This window comes from Labrus mixtus, chromosome 22 (genome assembly GCF_963584025.1).
Source record: "Labrus mixtus chromosome 22, fLabMix1.1, whole genome shotgun sequence".
NCBI classification, from domain to species: domain Eukaryota; kingdom Metazoa; phylum Chordata; class Actinopteri; order Labriformes; family Labridae; genus Labrus; species Labrus mixtus.
Genome location: NC_083633.1, coordinates 17616964 through 17635291, shown reverse-complemented (window position 1 = coordinate 17635291; position 18328 = coordinate 17616964). Strand labels below are relative to the sequence as shown.

The following is an 18328-nucleotide window of genomic DNA, read 5'->3' as shown; positions in this document are numbered from 1 at the left end:
CATCTGGAGGCAGAGAACTTCTGCTCCTCTTTAGACACATCTGTGTAAGCTTTATCAGCTGTAAAGGACGATAAATAAAGAGCGGGCATCAGGATTAAACAAGGATAAAAAGATGTAGTGCTGCAGATAAAAGGACCAGTGTGTGATGGAGGGAGATCTTCTAGCTGAGGAAAATATTATATCCATAACAATGTGTCTTTTTGGGATAAATCACCTAAAATCTGGATTATTGGGTTTTTACCCTAGCCCTTATTTTTGACTGGTGGGGTCGACAGGGTGTTATATCCATGTTTCTACCAGAGTCTGGCCTCGGAGCCATCTTTCTACATGTTTTACTTCCGTTCTTATGGTGTTAAGCTTTTCATTCTCCTCCAATGTTTGCCTTGAGAGCCTTGAGAGTGTGGTTTTACTTAACGTTTACTTACTAGTTACCCACTGGCGCTCAAACCAGACGAACCAGAACGACGAGAAAAACTGTGGTTGGACCGAAGATTCAATAAAAAGTCAAACACTGAACAGAGGCTTCGTTTGTTCTTTATCAGTTTGTAGATCTCTTTCTGCAGCATGATTCAGTTTGATGCTTTACTCTGTGTTTCTCAAATTCGAAGGAGTTTTAGGGACACATTAAGAGGGGGGGGACGGGGCCTGAGATTTGGCGTTTAAGTCGGAAATTTCCAAAATAAAGTATTAAATTTACAAGAATAAAGTATTAAATTTCCAAAATAAAGTATTACATTAACAAGACTAAATTAGTAAATTTAGAAAAATAAAAGTGTAAATTCACAAGACTAAAATATTAAATTTACAAGAATAAAGTATTAAATTTACAAGAATAAAGTATTACATTTACAAGACTAAAATATTAAATTTACAAGAATAAAAGCGTAAATTTACAAAAATAAAGTATTCAATTTCTTTTTTTTTTTTTTTTTAGTCTATAGTTAAATCAGTAGAGCAGAAGCTGTCTGAAAATGAGGAATGTGGAGCATCTTGTGAAGTTATACTTTAGTAAAGGTTTCACAAATAAGAAAATACTTTATCATCAGCATCACATAGTCATGAGTATCAGGACCCTGAAGAGATTCTGCTGTAAACTTGAGAAAGAGCCGAACTGATTTAGAGGAAATGGAAATCATTTTAACCATAGACTCATTTAAATCGATTACCAATTTAATCTGGAAACTTTTGATTTTTGTCTCTCTAACGTGGCCCTAATCCTCCGTCACACTCTAACTTGTCATTTATCTATTTTCTCTTTCTGTCTCCAGCATGTTCAGGTTTTATGTTGCTGTGAGTTTATTCACATTCTGTTTTAATATTTTAACTTGAAGTCTGGATGTTTGCTGTTTCAGGGACAGTGTGTCTAACAGACTTCACCTCTGATGACCTTAAACAGAAACATGTGTTTAACCCTTTACTTAAAGAGCCTCATCGTTAAGTCCTAATCATTTCATTTGTTCTATTTTAATCTTTTTGTGTGAGTTCATTTTGTTGACTTTGAACATTATACTGTTTCATTATTGTAAATAAAATGAAATAAATGATTTGTTCTGTGCAGTAAAAATCGAGTTCTGTGACTCACTTTAAGCAGATTGTTTGTATAAAAACTCTTCTATAAATAAAGTTGTTTTAAATAATGAAACCTTGCTTCTTCATGTTTTCCCTCCATGCTGCAGCAGTTGCTTCTGATGTTGAATTCTTGCCCCCACACTGCAGAATTCTCACGCTGTGGTTATTCATTAATCATTAATCAAACTAAATAGTTTCTACTGTAAATACTTTGTTCCTATCTTTGCGATCATGTGTGTTCAGCTATCTGCACTTTTAAAGCTCACATGCTGCTGCCTAACGTCGCCTTCTCTTCGTTGTTTATCTCATTTGACACTAATTCATTCGCATGTGTGTGGTGTTTTTTTTTTATTTTTTACCGTCAGCCTGCAAATGGAAGACGACCACCGAGGCGGCGGTGGACGGTTGGAAAGGTTTGTTCATCAGCAGCAGCTCTTTGGCGTTGGAGAAGGCGGGAGAGAGCGCCGGCAGCTCTTTGAGCGTGACGTTGGCTGGCAGCGCGGGGTCCAGGGCCAGCATGGGCGCCAAGATGCAGTGAGACAGCAGGCATTCTGGTTTAACACTAAAAATAACATCACAAGCAGAGAGAGAGAGAGAGAGAGAGAGAGAATTCATCGTTTCATTTCTCCTCTAACGTGTGTGGGGGGGGGGGTTTATGTTGCTAAAAAAAAAACCTCAAACATGAGCGTGAAATGAGACGCGGTTTCCTCCGTGGAAATGTGTCACAGTAGGGGGTCGACATGAGTCATGAGAGCGCTGTGGTGGTCAACACAGGAAATACCAAACTTGAAGTCACCTCCGCAGCTGATCTTTTCAGTCAGTGCACACAATCCAAACTTTTTTTCAAGATGCTAGCTTTGTCTTTAAAGACGACAGACACACAAGTTCTACACTAAGTTTATGAAATCTGGATTTTCTTGTTTCCTAATATCCATCTTCTTCCACTTGCTGATTTTTTCAAGTTCTGATTCTTCTTTAGCATCAAACAAACAAAGCCCCCCCCCCCCCCCCCCCCCCCCCCCCTCTCTCCCCCAAGATAAGAGCTCAAGTCTTTTTTCTTGTGGTAAAACCTTCCTCAACTTCCTATTTCAACAACTGTTTGAGCGCTCTCACACTGCCGACTCTCTGTTTGACTACAACGTGTTGTAAAGGTCCTGACAGACGCAGAGAGACCTCTAAACACTTAGTGACCATGGAGATTTGTTTGCATGGTCTGGCACCTTCTCTGCTGTGTATTATATTCCACGCTACCTTTCAAGTTGATGTTCCAACTTTCTTTTTATCCTGAAAAACAAAAAAATCTTAACACACAAAACATCTCTCGGGACTCACCTGTCTTTTGGCACTTCAGTCGTCTCACTTGCATTTTTCCCCAGACGTTCCCTGTGCGCAGAAAAACAGATCATTCTGATTATTTTTTATTTTAAAAAATGCGCACGGTTACAACACTGCAAAGCATCGTGTATCAAGTAGACAGCAACAAGATCAGATTAGATTAGATGAGATATGTTTCTCCAAAACTGAGGAAAGAAGAGTGAGTGATTCATCGGAGATATTCTAACCTTTGCTCTTTGTTTTTCTGGAGCCGTGTCTGAACAAGTCAACCCGAGTGAGAATGATCATGCTACAGCTGAAGCTTTGTGAAAACTAGAGGTACTCGAGGTGGTTTTTTTTTTCCCTCCATGAACAAACACTTTGTAAGCAAATAAGCCTCGCTGTTCCACTTCTGTTGCACAAACAGCGAGAGCCACAAAATACCTCAGAGCTCTTTGTTCCTCCTCCAGTTGCTCTTTGACCCCCTTCAGCTCCTTCAGCAGAGCCGTGTCTGTGCCGTTCACCCATGTGTACACCACGTCAATGGGCATGGGCAGACAGAGCCTGCGAAAAAGAACGACACAAGCATCACACAAGACAGCACTCAAACTGCAAAGCCGTGACCCCGTTACCATCCCGGGCCCGGCATAAAACTCTCCTCCAGTCTGGATACGAGTTTTGCTCATGCATGGTTACACCTCGTCCAGTTCTTTTAGATTTCTCTGAAGGGAAGGTAAACAGTCTTAAGTGGTGTGGGAGAAGGCTTCTGCAGAAAGTGGGCACAGTTTTTTTTTTGTGGTAATTTAAAGGCAGTGTTTATTAGAAGCTTAATTGCTCACCTGCTTTGGAATGATTTCCCACCAACATTGTCTCTATAAGAGTCAAACAGCACATGATACTGGTCCCGACTCCACTCCACCACCACCTGAACGGAGAGAAAGGGACACTAAATGATACAAAACCAGTGACCCCCTTAAGATCCACAATCAGAAACAGCGCAGTTTCCTTGTTCAAGCGGCATCTGCACAGGTGAACACTGTCAGACTATTCAATAAACTGGGACTCTTTAGACACAGCTCTTCAATTTAATAAAGAAAATACACTCAAATATCATAAAAAAATAAAAGATAATGACGTCCAAACTGAAGTCAAGACTGTGCTTGTTTTGTCCCAAACAGAAACTATATTCTATGATTGTATTTTTTTATTTGACTGATGAAAATATGTTTGATTTTTAACTTCTATTTTTATTTTTATTTTTAATAATTATATTCCTGTTTCCTGCAAAAATTTCAATAAAGTTTATCTTTACCTTTAAACTGGTACATTAAGACGATTTAGGTCTGTCATTTCGCAAACAATGAGAAAACAACTTAAAGAAATTTGAGGTTTTTAAATTAAAAGGCGGATAAATAAGTGTTTTATTTTCATGCCGAATTATTAAGCATACCGTAGTTATTAATAAATCGTTTCAACTAAGAATCTAAAGAAACATTCAGGTGTGTTTGCGGGTATTTGATTTTTAAAGAGCCCGTTTTCTGAGAGGACTCTGGTTGGATTATGGAAGCAATACTTAAAACAGCTGCCAAAAGAGCCTACTGTCAGCTAAGTAAACAACCAAACTAGAAGGCAGAAAGTGAGTAGAGTTAAGGAAGAAGGACCTCACCTCTCCAAACTGAAAGGCGGAAACTATCATGAGTACGAGCCCCCCAAAGCAGAGGTAGAGCCCATATCTGTGGGACAGACAGGTGTACGTCTGCCTCTGTAGGAGCTTCAGCACCGAGTTGACGACTACCATGGTTCTCCTCGGCGAAGCATAGCGATGCATTCATTCAAAAGAATCGCAGGTTAACGCGCCACACAAAGAAAGTAAACATCGCCAGCGACCCGACTGCGTCAGCTGACCACCAGCCTCGACTGCATGACACATGACAACCATACATTACACGCTTCTTCGGCGGTGGTGACGCCGCTTCAGCCCGGCTGCTTTCTCCGCTTCGGCCGAGTTTGTCGCCCCCTGGTGGGAGGAGGAGTGAGGGGGACCTCGATGCCTCCACGGTCTGCTTTTTTTTTGTAAATTTGATTGAGGGTTGTAAACAGTGGCGGTTCTAGACCACTTTTACTGAGGGGGCCAAACGGGGGCCAGTTGTTTTGTCAGAGGGGAACATTAAACCCAGGTGACAAATAGACAAAGATGGTCGCTTTAAAGGTCCCATATTCTGCTTTTTCTGGTTTTATATGCCCTTTAGTGTGTTTTCCAAGTGTCCTGTGCATGTTTAGGCACATCTGTGTGCATGTAACGCTCGGTTCTAGTCCCCCTCGATAAAAATGTGTCAGTGCTGCGTCATTGTCAGTGTGAGATCACTGATCTAAGCCCATTGGCTCGTTGTGGCAAGGCCTGCAGCTCATGTTGAAATTTCCGAGACGCGTGCTGAGCAACTGACCAATAACGACAGAGCGGATCGGTGGACCAATCAGAGCAGACTTGGCCCACGTGGGGTCTAACAGTGTGGGCTCAACAGAGTGCAGCTGACAGACTCAGAGCGGAGAGGGAGCAAGGAGGAGCAGTACATGAAAACAGACACTTTTTTCAGACTTTATCTATTGTGAACGTACAAAAGTAGGAACATAGAATAAATATACGAACCCCAAAAAGGGCAGAATATGGGCTCTTTAAAGAATATATATATATTATGCAACAACATAAAATATCATGATTTATATTTGTTTCAGTAACAGAATTTAATACTAGACTGTGAGTCCGGTTGTTGAGTCAAATTCTGTGTATGTGTTATTAGGGGGACTCTTCCTTTTGGAGGGGTGGCCACAGGGGGGGCCAAACTCAGTGTTACAGTGGCACTGGCCCCTGTTGGCCAGTGTCAACAGAGTGTGGAGCAGTAGATTGGCAGACATAATAACAAAAATAAAGGGAGAGAGATGAACTAATTATTTTATATTCAATCATTTAATCGGGTTTTTGTGTGTTTTCAGTTTTGCATCTTTGAACATATTTCCTAAAGAAAAACTTTTTTTATATTGATGCTAGTACCTTCCTTTCCACTCACGTTGTCCACAATGTACCTGCCAGTTTGATGTTTTCCAATTTTGTGACTTTAGTTTAGAAAGTTTAGAAAGTCAGGGGCCCAAAGGGTTGCTTAGTATTTTAAGAAGCCACAGGAGCAGAGGAATGCATCAAATACACTTCCAACACATGGAGATACAAAGTCCACCCACATTCTGTTTAATTAACTGATGTTTTTAATATTCTTAATCAGACGTTAAAAGCGCGCTATAACATTTCTCTTACAGGTACAAACATACACATTTACATTTTTCATTCTTTCACAGTCCTGTGCTCTGAGGCAGAGCCTGATAGTACGGTGCAAACATGGCTCTCCACATCTGTTTGAGCAACTGCAGAAGTTTGGAAATCCACATAAAGGAAGACGGGAGAGCTGCGGGGAGAGAACAGGATGATTTATTTCAAACTAGTAATAATGTTGTAATGCAACATGACTTGTGGTTAAACTGAGTTAGAAAAGGAAAGCTGAGCCAACCTGGATCCAATCGAACAAGAAGCATGTAGAGGAGGACAGCAGCCAGGAAGACTTTCCGCAGAGGGAAGGAGCCAGAGCGGGTCACAAACAGCTTTCTGTACAAAAACCTGAGCATGGTTTCAAGTTTATGCACGACGGACCCTGTGGAAACAAACACAATCAGAAAGACAGTCTGGATTTCATATTTTTCTGTTATTTCTTATTATGCATTTCATTAGGATTGAACTGAAGAATGGGACCTTGATTTGAGACGGTGGTTCCACAAATCTCAGGGTCTGGACTCAATCTGGGATCTAGAGGTGCTTCTTCAAGCTGTTGTTCTTTTTCTTCTAAGACTTCCAGCGCTGCTTGTCTCTGCTCCTCTGTGAACGCGGCGTTTCCAACCTCACCCATGATCAGCTCCAGGGCCTCGTCGTTTTGTCCGACCGGCACCAGGACGTACAGCAGGTACAGCTCAGCCACCGTGCTGAAGCCCGTCACTCTGCTGTTGGCCGGGCAGTGTAGCCAAACTCTGGCTGCTGCGTGCATCACAGCCGGCTCTCCCACTTTGGAGTACAGAAGTATGCTGCAAAAAATTAAAGAGAGTATGTTTTCAATATGCTCAAAAAGTGTTGGGTCAGAAACGTAATCTGCAACAATTAAGATCATTTTCTAAATCTTTACTTTGAGGCCAAAAAAATATAAATATTCACCACATATACTCACCACATCTGCATAATTTTAGCGGGTATTTTCTCCTGTTGCTCATACTGCTGCAGGACCCAGGAGAGGACGCCATGCCACTGATTGAGCTCAGCCAGGGCTTGAATCCCTAAGATGCAGAAACCAGCCTTAAACTCTCCACATCTAAAGAACAACAAACACAGAAACACTCAGACACAATCGTGGACAGACTTATAGAAAATAAAATCACACCTCCCTGCCAATGATCTAGAATCAGTAATACATGCATTCTTAACTCGCCTGGACTACTGCAACTCACTATATGTGGGCTCAGACCAGTCATCCATCCAACACCTGCAGCTTGACCAAAAAGCGGCTGCTCGCCTCCTAACAGGCACAAACAAGAGGGACCACATAACCCCTGTGCTCCGTTCTCTCCACTGGCTTCCTGTTCGCTACAGGATTGATTTTAAAATGTTTACTTCTGGCTATTAAATCATTAAATGGCTCAACCCCTCACTACCTAAGTGAACATGTTCATGCTCCATCCAGAGCACTAAGGTCCTCCAACCAGCTGCTCCTGGACGTGCCCAAAACAAGGCTCAAAACGAGGGGCGATCAAGCCTTTTCTGTTGCAGCTCTTTGGACACTTTGGAACAGATTACCATTTAAAATAAGATCTGCTGCCACAACTGAGCAGTCACTCTTAAAAACCCATTTCTCTAGTTGAGTGTTTTATCCCAGCAGCAGTGTCTATTAGAACTTTTACTATTGTTTTGTGTTTTAATTTACTTTTAATTTGTACTTTTACGTGTCTTTATGATGTTTTGGATGCAATGTATTTTGCCTGATTTACTGTACAGCACTTTGGTCTGCCTCCGCTGTTATAAATGTGCTGTATAAATAAAGTTTACTTGACTTGACATGATGTGGTTACATCAATATCAGAGGGTTGACTGAGGCTGTGGTGGAGGGGCCAAATGGGGGCCCAGAAATCCTGGTGACATCCGGGTCACAATAATCCTTAAAACTGCCGGGGGGGCGGGGGGGACATTCAAGTGATAGATACAACAAGTTCTCATTCAGACTTTCACCTGTTGTCCTCTTGCTCCATGTGTGTGAGACTCTGCAGACCTCTGTTGCACGTCTCAAAGGCTGCCTGGAAATCTGTGTAGACCATCAGTTGCTCTGCTGCAGTTTCCAACATGCTGGACAACTGTGTCGAAGGAGAAGTAAGCGGAGGGCTGCACAGAGAGCTGAAGTTTGCAGCCGACGACATGCTGGTTGAACTGCTCCTCACGACAAAATAAAAATAAATAAATAAAGCAAAAAATATATAATAAAATAAACGCTTAAAGATTCTTATTCAGTTGCTATACATTTAGTTTTAACCTGGTCGCCAAATGCGCCTGTTTGAAGGACAGTTATCACTTGTTTACCATCCATAATCTCTCGACGCTTCCTGGTTTAACTCGCTAGCCAATCAGACCTAAGAGTCTTTAGATCGTGAAACCGGCCAATCACGTTGCTCCTTCTTTCCTAAACGCGTCATCGTTTTCCAACTGTAAACACGTGTGCAGAGCGGAGAGAACCTCACTGTCTACGGAGAAATATTTAAACGGTTAAACTCGGTTTTTTTGTAAGTAAATCCTATTGTATTATGATGAATAATGTTAGTTTATGTTTGTTTAATTAGTATGAAGTATTTGCGAGCTTTGTCGTGTAGTATTTAAGCCGAATTGTTCCACATTGCTAGTTTGAAAGCTAACAAGCTAACACTGTTTACTTTGCTTACTAGCGTTTATCTGTATTACAAAATATCACAAAATAGTCACATTTGAGTATAAATATGTATTCACTTAAGTCTTACGTCATCCTAATAACTCACAGCTAAGATTATTAAATGTAAACGTGGATGTTTTAGGCCTTTTTTTTTAACTTAAAACATGTTAAAATACTTCATTAAACATGGACTGTCTTAGCTGTTAGAGCTCATTTCACCCACAAGACTTTATCAATCAAACTTAAATCAAACTTTATTTATACAGCACCTTTCAGACAAATTAAATTGCAGTTCAAAGTGCAGAAAAGTCATTGACAAAAAGTAGTTTATAAAATCATTGAGAGACTAATGCACACCAATAAGAATTTAAAAAAATAAAATAATATTAAATAAATTATTAATATTAAAATAAATACATAAGAGGAAAATATTTAAAATTGTAGTAGGATTTAAAAAAAAAAAAAAAGACAATACAGTAATGTTAAGATTTTAATTTATATAAAAGCCAGACTGAATAAATGAGTTTTAAGACTGCGTTTAAAAATCTCCATATTCTCCTCTCAGATCCTCAGGAAGGTTGTTCCACAGTCTCGGAGCGTGCTGAAAGCAGCATCACCAAAGGTTTTTGTCCTTTGAGAGGAACTGGAGGATCTGAGGGGGCCGTCCTGGTTCATAAACTAAAATCATATCTGATAGGTAGTCTGGTGCAAGGCCATGTAATGCTTTATAAACTAATAAAATAATTTAAAAATCAACACGAAAACTAACAGGCAGCCAGTGTAAAGATTTTAAAACAGGTGTTTATATGTTACCATTTTGGTGAGGGATGTCAATACGTTTTATTCAGGGTTTCATGAAGTTGATGGATCGGTGTATTTCTTCTTCTTTGTTGTTAGGCTTCCAGTGAGTGTGTGCTCTTTCTGTTATCAAATGACAATGTTTGAGCCCTGCATTTGTGCAAGAATGTGCTAATATTTGGGAAAAGCCGTTGTTATTTATCCACTTGTTAATTTTTCCAGATTGTCCTCAAAATGGCAAAAAGCCTCCGGAGCAAATGGAAGAGGAAGATGCGCGCAGAGAAGAGGAAGAAGAATGCCCCCAAAGAGCTGGCCCGTCTGAAGCAAGCTCTGAGCCTGGATAAGAAAGGAGAAGCTGTGATGGCCGACGTGGAGGAGATCGCCACTGTGGTGCCTGCTTCCAAGATCAAGAAGCAGGCAGATGTAAACATGGCAGAGGTGGAGGGTGACGGTGAGTGCACAACATGGTTCAACAATGTTTATAGTAGTACTTTAAAGGTTTTTATCACCCGTCTACTCTAAAAGGGGGCGGCTCAGTGAGTAGGGACCAGAGGGTTGCCGGTCCAAGTCCTAACCAAATTGTGGAAGTTGATCTGCTTGCTGGGAGTTGCCGGGTCACTCCCTGTAAAGAAAATCTGCTAAAAAAACGAATATTAAGAACGTGTAAACTCTCAATGTTTCTCAAGGAAACAGTATTCTTTCTTTCTTTTTAACCTTTTTTTTGTGCGTGTGTTACAGATGGAAAGATGGACTTGGACAGCAAGCGAAACAAGACGACTCTGCTGGATGAAAATGGCCAGTACCCCTCATGGATGAGTCAACGGCAGGCCAAGAAACTGAAAGGCAGACGGATGGCAAAGAAAGGTGGCCAAGGCAAGAAGAAGAAAGGACTCTCCTGGTGAAATGGGAGAAGAAGAAAAAAAAAAAAAGAACTTTTGTTTGCCTTGGAGACGATTGATGCAGAAACACAGGATGGCTTCATGAGATCTGTATAGTTTCTGCCGTTTGAATCTCATTGTGTTGCATGGATTACAACGCTCATGGTTGTTCCTCAGAGCCTGTTGTTGTTGTAAAGTCGTTCACTGCAGGAGGAGTTTCTTTTCTTGCAGGAAAGCAGCTTCACCAAATGTTGGGAGAAGTGTTAAGTAACCTTGTGCAAAATGTCAGAACTTTAAGTTCTTTGTCTTTATTGTAGAAACGCAGACGACCTTTGTTGATTAAATCTTTTCATACTCTGATAAAAAAAATATACTATGACATATCTATGTTTTGTCTTTTTGCTGTTTTGAAAGTATTTGTTTAAGGAAAACATTTAAGTTTAAGTGCTAAACGTGAACCACAATAGCTTCAGTTTGACTGTTTTCCATACTTTTCTCTCCTCGTTTCTTTTTATATCGGGTCAGAATCTCTCAAATCACAGAAATATTTGTCCAGATTTGTGAGTAAACCCTACTTTGGAAGATGCATGTAAATACCCTAAGAGTTGACGACCATTACTTGCTGAACAATCCCTTCATTACACACTTATTTTCTGTTTTAAACGTAGCGTTTACTAACTAATATGGAGAGAATTATGTCAAATGCAAACACAATATGATATAATAGAAATCCAGTGGAAGATGAGAAACTATAACCTTAGATATAACTAAGTTGAAGCTGATGAGAAAAGGACAATAAAAGTTGTGATACAAACGTCACAAGAAGGTCGTCTGTGGAACTTTTATTTTGTTCAATCAGTGCGTTGATACATGATGTACGTCCTCGTTTATGGCCTCAGTGATTAAAAGCATTTCATTAGAAGTCATTTGGTACAAATTTGCAGTGATAAATACAGAGTCCAAATAAATGGTTTGAAGAACCTTAAAAATCTGCAGGATTCCACTGAGCATGTATCTCAGTCCTTCATCTGAACATAAGCAGCCGGGAAGAGGCCGACGCGTCCGTGACACTCTCCCTTCCACCATCCCTCGTCAATCATCTCGATGTTGGTGATGATGTCATCCGGGTTGAAGGAGATCTCGTCGTCAGCGTCTGAAGAAACGGACGAGAGGATAAGTCCTCGTGAAGGTGCAGGGAGGAATACCGAAAGTTAGAAAATGAACTGAAACACTGACGCACCTCCTTCGTAGTCATAAAGTGCGACGGCCTGCAGGCCACACGTCAGGTCTTCATAGTCGTTATCCGTCTCTGTGAAAGAAAACGTTTAAATTAAAGAGGTTTAAAAAAAAAAAAACTAAAGGTTTTAAGATTAACTGAAAGTCCCACACAAACCTGTCGGCACCGGAGGCGGTTCAGAAAGGTCCTCGTACTCTCCCTCGCCCTCCTCTTCCTCCTCCACATATGCTGATCTGCCAGGTAGCGGCGGAGCATCCTCCTCCTCTTCTTCCTCCACATATGCTGATCTGCCAGGTAGCGGCGGAGCATCCACTTCCTCTTCCTCCACATATGCTGATCTGCCAGGTAGCGGCGGAGCGTCCACTTCCTCATCCGTGTCGTCACCGCGCGGGGGCAGAGCTGGTGGCTCTTCGTACTCTGGCTCCTTTTGTCAACACCATAAAATATATTTCAAATTGCGATATCAAATCCTGGAATCGACCTTCAAGAATTCAGACCCAGTTTGTGCCCTTTATTTATCATCTTAACAATCAAGGGACAAAGATTTGTTTTGCTTTTTTTTTCCTCCCCACAATCCCCAACCTTTAAGTCTGGTGATATTCTAAATTATTCACACAGATCTGAAATCAAATGAAAAATTAAAAAACATCACATATGACTGTATCGTACTACGGGCCTGATTTACGTTTAAGTTTGCATGTGTAGAAACACGATATCACCTGCTAACAAATGTGCAAGATGTTGGAATGAACTTGTGATTCAATACTCTTTATGTGGGATCTTAGTGTGTTATCAGGGGGACTAACCTCTGGTTCTGGTTCTGGTATTTCCTGTATCTCAGGCATGTACTGGTGGGTTTCTTGTTGTGGCATGAAGCGCTCTGGCTCCACATCTGGAACAGGTGGTGGATGACTTTCCTGCTCTCTGCTTCTCTCCTCCTGTAGAGAACAAGATCTAAACAATGGACGCCATCTTTGACTTCATTTGGACCTGTTTACATGTTTTGTTTTTTTTTGCACTTTATCCGTTACCTCCTGTCTGCGTTTGGCTGCCTCTCGCTCGCCGCTCTCTCGGGCTTGTCTTCTCGCTCGCTCTTCTTCTGCTTTCTTCCGGTTCTCCTGCTCTGACGCCTTGGCCATGTTCTCAAAACGGGCCTTCAGTTTCCCCGCTCCTGAACTTGCTGGATCATACAACGAATAATAATAAAAAAGCATGTTTAGTTTTTGGCACTGCTTTCATCGATCAGCGGGAAGTTGGCAGAGATTAGTCGATGATGGTGGGTAAACTTACAGGCCTCTATTGGTTGTGTCTTTTCATAGGCTGAGGTGGGGGAGTCGATGTCTGAGAAGCCAGCTGCACTCTAAAACACATCAACAGGGAGAGAGATAGAACTGATTGAAAAGGTCGAGATAAGCAAGAATCATTATCCCATTTGAATCTTTTAATGGTGACTGGTGCTGGAATGATCAGCCGGTGTGTTGGGAGACGATTCAGATTCACAGTTTGGATGATCAATTTGATGCTTGTCTCTCTAATTTGTTTTAGATTCAGGACCGTGGATATAGAATCAGGGCGAGAGAGAGAGAGAGAGAGAGAGAGAGAGAGAGAGAGAGAGAGAGAGAGAGAGAGAAGAGAGAGAGAGAAAGAGAGAGAGAGAGAAGAGAAGAGAGTGAGAGAGAGAGAGAGACAGAAAGAGAACGTGAGAGAGGAATGAAGAGGAAGGAGCCACAGGTCAAACTAAAACACAGTATCATCATATTTATGACTTTTGTATAAAATGATTTTTTCACTCTTTAGATCAATAAATCAACAAACTTATCTGGAATTTGAATATTATTTTTTTTTATGAACGAGTCAGAGGTAGAGGCCCACTCAGTCTCTCTTCAATCTTAGCCGCCACACCACTGACCTTATCCATGCGGTCTGCCTGTACTCCGTAACGACCTCCGAACCCTGCTGAATAATCTGAAAGGACAAACATCTGATCACTCTCAAATACAAGGAGATGTATTTTATTTTATAAACGCACACGTGTGGGTGTGTCCTCACCTTTCTGTGACTGGTGTTTCTCCGTCTCGCCTTTATAGTCGTAGCCCAGAGCAGCTTTGTCCACCTTCTCCTTCTCCACGCCGTACTTCCCTCCAAATCCCTTTGAGTAATCTGAGCGTCACATTAATGAAGAGCACAAAGAGAGAGAGAACACGTCACACCGAAAAAATAAAATAAAAGTGTCAAATCTGAAGCTGAAAATCAAACGCTTCATTTTTAAACTCACCTTTCTGTGACTGGTGTTTTTCTGTTTCTCCTTTATAGTCGTAGCCCAGAGCAGCTTTGTCCACCTTCTCCTTCTCCACCCCGTACTTCCCTCCAAAGCCCTTAGCGTAGTCTGGGGAAATTCACACTCAAGATAAAGCTTTTCATCCATGCACAAAATATGAAACAACTCACATGCATACAACTCAAACTCACCTTTCTGTGACTGGTGTTTCTCTGTCTGGCTTTTATAGTCGTAGCCCAAAGCAGCCTTGTCCACTTTCTCCTTCTCCACCCCGTACTTCCCTCCAAATCCCTTTGAGTGATCTAAAAAGGCACGGATTGTCTTTTAGGCAGTCTCTTCCTACAGGAAAGCACTGTACTATAAGTGAGAAGAGTTTGAGGCTCGACAGAGGACTCACCTTTCTGAGACGCATGTTGCTGCACCTCTCCTTTGTATTCAAAGCCCATGGCAGACTGCACAGACACAGATCATATTTAAACTAGATTTACTGCTTTAAAGATACCTTACTATAAAGTTAAGGACATACAACTTTTACTCTGCACGTAATTATTTTTTTAACTCTTTTATTTTACTTATTTATTTTATTTTATTTATTTTATTTATTTTATTTATTTTATTTATTTTATTTATTTTATTTATTTTATTTTATTTTAATTAAATTAATTTCATTTTAATTATTTTTATTTGAACATATTTTCAGATTTAACAATTTCAGTGATTTTTAAATTTTCTATTTTAATGTTTCTTTTCTTTCCTCTGTCATGATGCTTTTGTCTTGTGTGAAGCATTTTGAATTGCCTTGTTGTTGAAATGTGCTATATAAATAAACTTGCCTTGCCTTACAAAGATATTTCAGAGAGAATTATTGTCTAAGTATGTTTTGACCTTCATGGAGAGTGGGAGTCTCACCTTGTCGACGCGGTCTTTCTGAACACCGAATTTCCCGCCGAAGCCTTTCGCTGCGTCTTTCTGGGAGGAGTGCTGCTCAACCTGAGCCACGTAGTCGTGCCCCAGAGCCGCCTGAACAGTGCACACACATTCATAGACAAGTTCAGCCTGCAGCAGAGAGTCTGTAAACGCGTGGATACAGAGAAGAGCACTAAAGAGATTACATCTGGAGGAAGCTGAAAGGAGGTTAACGAACTAACTGACCTTGTCCATTCTGTCCTTCTCCACTCCAAACTTCCCTCCATATCCGTACGACGCCTTGGGAGTCTGATCCTTCTGCTTCCCCTTCTCGTGCTCCACGGCCACTTTGTTCCTGAGCTCTGCGACACTGACAGAAACATACTGACCATGAGGAATCTATTTATCATTTATACATTAGTTTGAGTTTATTAGTGTTCATGCTCTCAGTTACAAATTAAACAGATCTATAACAAATAGGATACTGCTGTGTGATTATAAAATATAGATCATAAGAATATAAAACCATTATGTCATGACAACCATAAAAACACAGGTCGTTTCAAAATCATTTACACACATTTTAATTATTAGGATCCTGTTGAGGGTGTGAAAACATGAACACATCACACTCTTCACTGGAGTCCCATTCAACACCTCATCGAATACAAAATCTCCCTGTTGACCCATCAGAGCATCTATAGAAATGTCCCACCCTGCCTCAAGGACCCGCTCACCCCACAAACCTCCACCAACATCAAGCGTCTCCATCTCCCTGGACTAAAGCTGCCCACTATGGGAGATCAGGCTGTGGAGTACCCTTTCCTACCACCTGAGGGCACCGCAGCCTGATGAGAGATTCAAAACAGAACAGGAGACTTTCCTTTTTTAGATAAACCTTTTTACATAGTTTGGCCTTTTCTTGCTTGTTTTTATGTTGATGCTCCTTGATTACTGCTAGGCACTTGTTAAGGCCGTCCTATGGGGCTAACAGCAACCCCCAAACTGACCCAATTAAACACATCATACACCTTATCAAAGTCAAAACAAAAGGACACAAATAACTAAATTATTACACACAGATCAAATCAAAAACTAACTACACCCCTGAACTCAGCACGGGGCTTTTAAGCACTGAGGCCAGGTGCACCTTGTGAGGCTACAAGAAGCTTCACCTGGGCCGAGCTGGAGACTACAGAAGGGGAGAAGGGACAAACAACACAGAGAACAACATACAGCCGTGACGACCCTTTTTGTTGTTTTTAACTCGTCCTTCTTGATGCTTCACTTCCCATTTGTACACTCATGTTTCCTAAATTTCTGCCTGCTCTTATAGAGGCCTAGTCTGTATAATAGTAGCAACAACAGATAAACTAGTTTATTATGAGGCATCGCTTCAAAAGGCTGTGAAAGCCGATAATATGGCTTCATTTTATGGTTCATACATATTCAGCTTGTGAGGTTTCTACTTGGTTATCAATAAGTAATACTGGTACAGGTTCCTCCAGTCAATGATTGGCCCATATTGACTGAAAATATCCAAGAAAGCTCTCTGAAGTGTCAAGCTGAGGAGATTGTGTAAATGGGAACTTGCTCAAAAGTTGAAGCTAAGTCGATTCCGACATTTAGGGATACTGCACCCGATATGAAAATATGATTAAGTTGGCAGTGAGAAAGCTCAGCAGTGTAAATCTCACTGTCAGCGTGTCATCATCATATATTACCCATATTAGGACAGACTTGCAGCTTAACAGCCTGCGCTCTTGCTCTCACTTCCTCTTCCTGTTGCTACACAGCACCCACTCTGACCTGCTTTTTTCTGCACATCATCTGAAGTACGGTTTAGTTCCAGACGCGGAGGCGGTGCGTTTCTTTACCTGATGTGCTCCTTGCGGCCCGAGCCCTCGATGGTCTTTGCTCCCCACCTCTGCTCCTGCTCCGAGACGTCATTCTGAAAAAAAAACAGAAATGTGACACGAGGAAAGTTGACTGGTGGAGTTTATGCACCAAAAACTTCTCCACAGGAAGTGCCGACTTACCTCAAAGTCAGGGTCTGTCTCCCAGTCATCCCCCTCTGCAGCCACCTTCATGCTCACATCGTGGCCCACAACTGACTTCCACATCTGGGGAAGAAAAACACCATGACACACACACACACACACACACACACACACACACACAGGACATGTCATTACTCTGATGAATGATGTATTCTTACATTCACTACTGCAAGCATCCAAAACGGGTTTAAATCAATTTTCTAAATCGAGTTAACTTTGCTATGAATGCTTAATATAGTACTGATGTGAAACCACACTCTCTGTCCACCATTTACTGAAGTCCTAGAAAAGGAAGTTAAGTTATTTTCAACATGAAGCTTCATTTCCTTATAATGAAAAAGTCAAAAGACACCGAAACACTTTAGAAAGAGTGCAGTAAAAACATAATATTTAAGAAAAATAATTACTATAGACATGAAATTAGAGAGAGGCATGAAATTAATCTTTAATTTTTCATAATGTAATGGATTTTAAGTTTAAATTTAACTACAAATGTTCCGTCAGTAGGCAGTAGTCACATTGCAGTGGACATATTGTACATGTAAATAATATTTGATATATTCTACATAAATTATTATGATTTATTATTGACTGTCCGTGTTGCTAAAAGTGTTTCTACAACATATTTTGTTAACGGTTTGTACAATAACTTAAGACTTCGTCAGACAACATTTAGTCTACTTCCTTAATGTTACTTCAGCAGAACACAAACACATGAGTGTGCTCTTTTTCCTAACTTAAAATAAAGGGAAACTTAATTACCTTTGGCCGTCGACGCAATAAAATCCGTTATAAATGAAGTTATTCCACCGACAGTATTCCTTTGAAGGTCTTCACCTTCACAAGTTGAGACACTTTGATGGGGTTGTGAACGCGCATCTGACACACGTGAACGCGCTTGTGCAAAAAAAAAAGAAAATGAATCAATTCGATTTTAAATTAACTTAAAATTACAAACATGCATCAGAATTTTTGTTATAAAGAATAAAATGCGTTTATTTTGATAAAAAAAAAAAAAAAAAAAAAAAAAAAGAATTGTTGCGTTCAAGTGTTTACGGAAATATGACGACCCAACCACTTGGTGAAAAGCAAATAGGGAGTATAAAGGAGAAACTACAACTTCGCACATTTTTAGCCTTTTAACGTGTACAGTTTATTCCTTCAGTTGTTTTTTTTTTTTTAGCAGAGCTACAGCTGACAGGCCAGTTGTGATGTCACTACACCACTAGGGGGCAGACTCTCACAGATTAAAATCAGCAGTCAACATTGATTTGAACAACCTTGAA

The 18328-nt window shown here is 40.7% G+C and overlaps 4 protein-coding genes across 5 annotated transcripts in view; 1 reads left to right on the top strand and 3 right to left on the bottom strand.

The window, feature by feature from the left end:
- Positions 1-4838, bottom strand: part of gnptab (N-acetylglucosamine-1-phosphate transferase subunits alpha and beta) — a 22956-nt gene extending 18118 nt beyond the window's left edge. Inside the window, exons 1-6 of the mRNA XM_061030230.1 lie at positions 4550-4838; positions 3723-3808; positions 3328-3447; positions 2902-2952; positions 1929-2131; positions 1-58 (exon numbers count right to left, since the gene is read on the bottom strand). The exon at positions 1-58 is cut by the window's left edge and continues 7 nt beyond it. Of these exons, the coding sequence (XP_060886213.1) occupies positions 1-58; positions 1929-2131; positions 2902-2952; positions 3328-3447; positions 3723-3808; positions 4550-4711 (680 nt within the window). The 5' untranslated portion in view covers positions 4712-4838. The remainder of the gene's footprint in view (positions 59-1928; positions 2132-2901; positions 2953-3327; positions 3448-3722; positions 3809-4549) is intronic.
- Positions 4839-6118: 1280 nt separating this feature from the next.
- Positions 6119-8558, bottom strand: pex26 (peroxisomal biogenesis factor 26). 2 transcript variants are annotated; one of them, XM_061029697.1, is made up of 6 exons: positions 8483-8558; positions 8198-8319; positions 7146-7286; positions 6680-7005; positions 6441-6581; positions 6119-6338 (listed from the first exon to the last, which is right to left on the bottom strand). In XM_061029697.1, the coding sequence occupies exons 2-6, from the start codon at positions 8308-8310 to the stop codon at positions 6226-6228; spliced, it is 834 nt and encodes a 277-aa protein (XP_060885680.1). In that variant the 5' UTR covers positions 8311-8319; positions 8483-8558; the 3' UTR covers positions 6119-6225. The 2 variants fall into 2 exon arrangements, with proteins under 2 accessions (XP_060885680.1, XP_060885679.1); XM_061029696.1 differs by having other exon boundaries at positions 8198-8536.
- Positions 8559-8641: 83 nt separating this feature from the next.
- On the top strand, positions 8642-10930 carry llph (LLP homolog, long-term synaptic facilitation factor). Its single transcript, XM_061029699.1, has 3 exons — positions 8642-8741; positions 9906-10134; positions 10422-10930. The coding sequence occupies exons 2-3, from the start codon at positions 9918-9920 to the stop codon at positions 10583-10585; spliced, it is 381 nt and encodes a 126-aa protein (XP_060885682.1). The 5' UTR covers positions 8642-8741; positions 9906-9917; the 3' UTR covers positions 10586-10930.
- A 458-nt stretch (positions 10931-11388) lies between these two features.
- Positions 11389-17943, bottom strand: hcls1 (hematopoietic cell-specific Lyn substrate 1). The gene is made up of 16 exons (XM_061029695.1): positions 17805-17943; positions 17022-17105; positions 16860-16933; positions 15229-15352; positions 14986-15096; positions 14474-14528; positions 14268-14378; positions 14074-14184; positions 13848-13958; positions 13708-13763; positions 13089-13158; positions 12830-12978; positions 12605-12736; positions 11955-12222; positions 11802-11870; positions 11389-11714 (listed from the first exon to the last, which is right to left on the bottom strand). The coding sequence occupies exons 2-16, from the start codon at positions 17103-17105 to the stop codon at positions 11578-11580; spliced, it is 1662 nt and encodes a 553-aa protein (XP_060885678.1). The 5' UTR covers positions 17805-17943; the 3' UTR covers positions 11389-11577.
- Between the last annotated feature and the right edge of the window lie 385 nt (positions 17944-18328).

Excerpts from the sequence above, each read along its gene's own strand:
- pex26 (XM_061029696.1), bottom strand. The coding sequence starts at position 8,382 with ATGTCGTCGGCTGCAAACTTCAGCTCTCTGTGCAGCCCTCCGCTTACT. Across the intron at positions 7,006-7,145 it reads GCTAAAATTATGCAGATGTG|CATACTTCTGTACTCCAAAG; the intron begins GTGAGTATATGT and ends AATTTTTTGCAG. Across the intron at positions 6,582-6,679 it reads AACCACCGTCTCAAATCAAG|GGTCCGTCGTGCATAAACTT; the intron begins GTCCCATTCTTC and ends TTGTTTCCACAG.
- llph (XM_061029699.1), top strand. The coding sequence starts at position 9,918 with ATGGCAAAAAGCCTCCGGAGCAAATGGAAGAGGAAGATGCGCGCAGAG. Across the intron at positions 10,135-10,421 it reads GGCAGAGGTGGAGGGTGACG|ATGGAAAGATGGACTTGGAC; the intron begins GTGAGTGCACAA and ends CGTGTGTTACAG.
- hcls1 (XM_061029695.1), bottom strand. The coding sequence starts at position 17,105 with ATGTGGAAGTCAGTTGTGGGCCACGATGTGAGCATGAAGGTGGCTGCA. Across the intron at positions 13,159-13,707 it reads AGGCAGACCGCATGGATAAG|AGTGCAGCTGGCTTCTCAGA; the intron begins GTCAGTGGTGTG and ends GATGTGTTTTAG. Across the intron at positions 12,979-13,088 it reads GACACAACCAATAGAGGCCT|CAAGTTCAGGAGCGGGGAAA; the intron begins GTAAGTTTACCC and ends TGTATGATCCAG.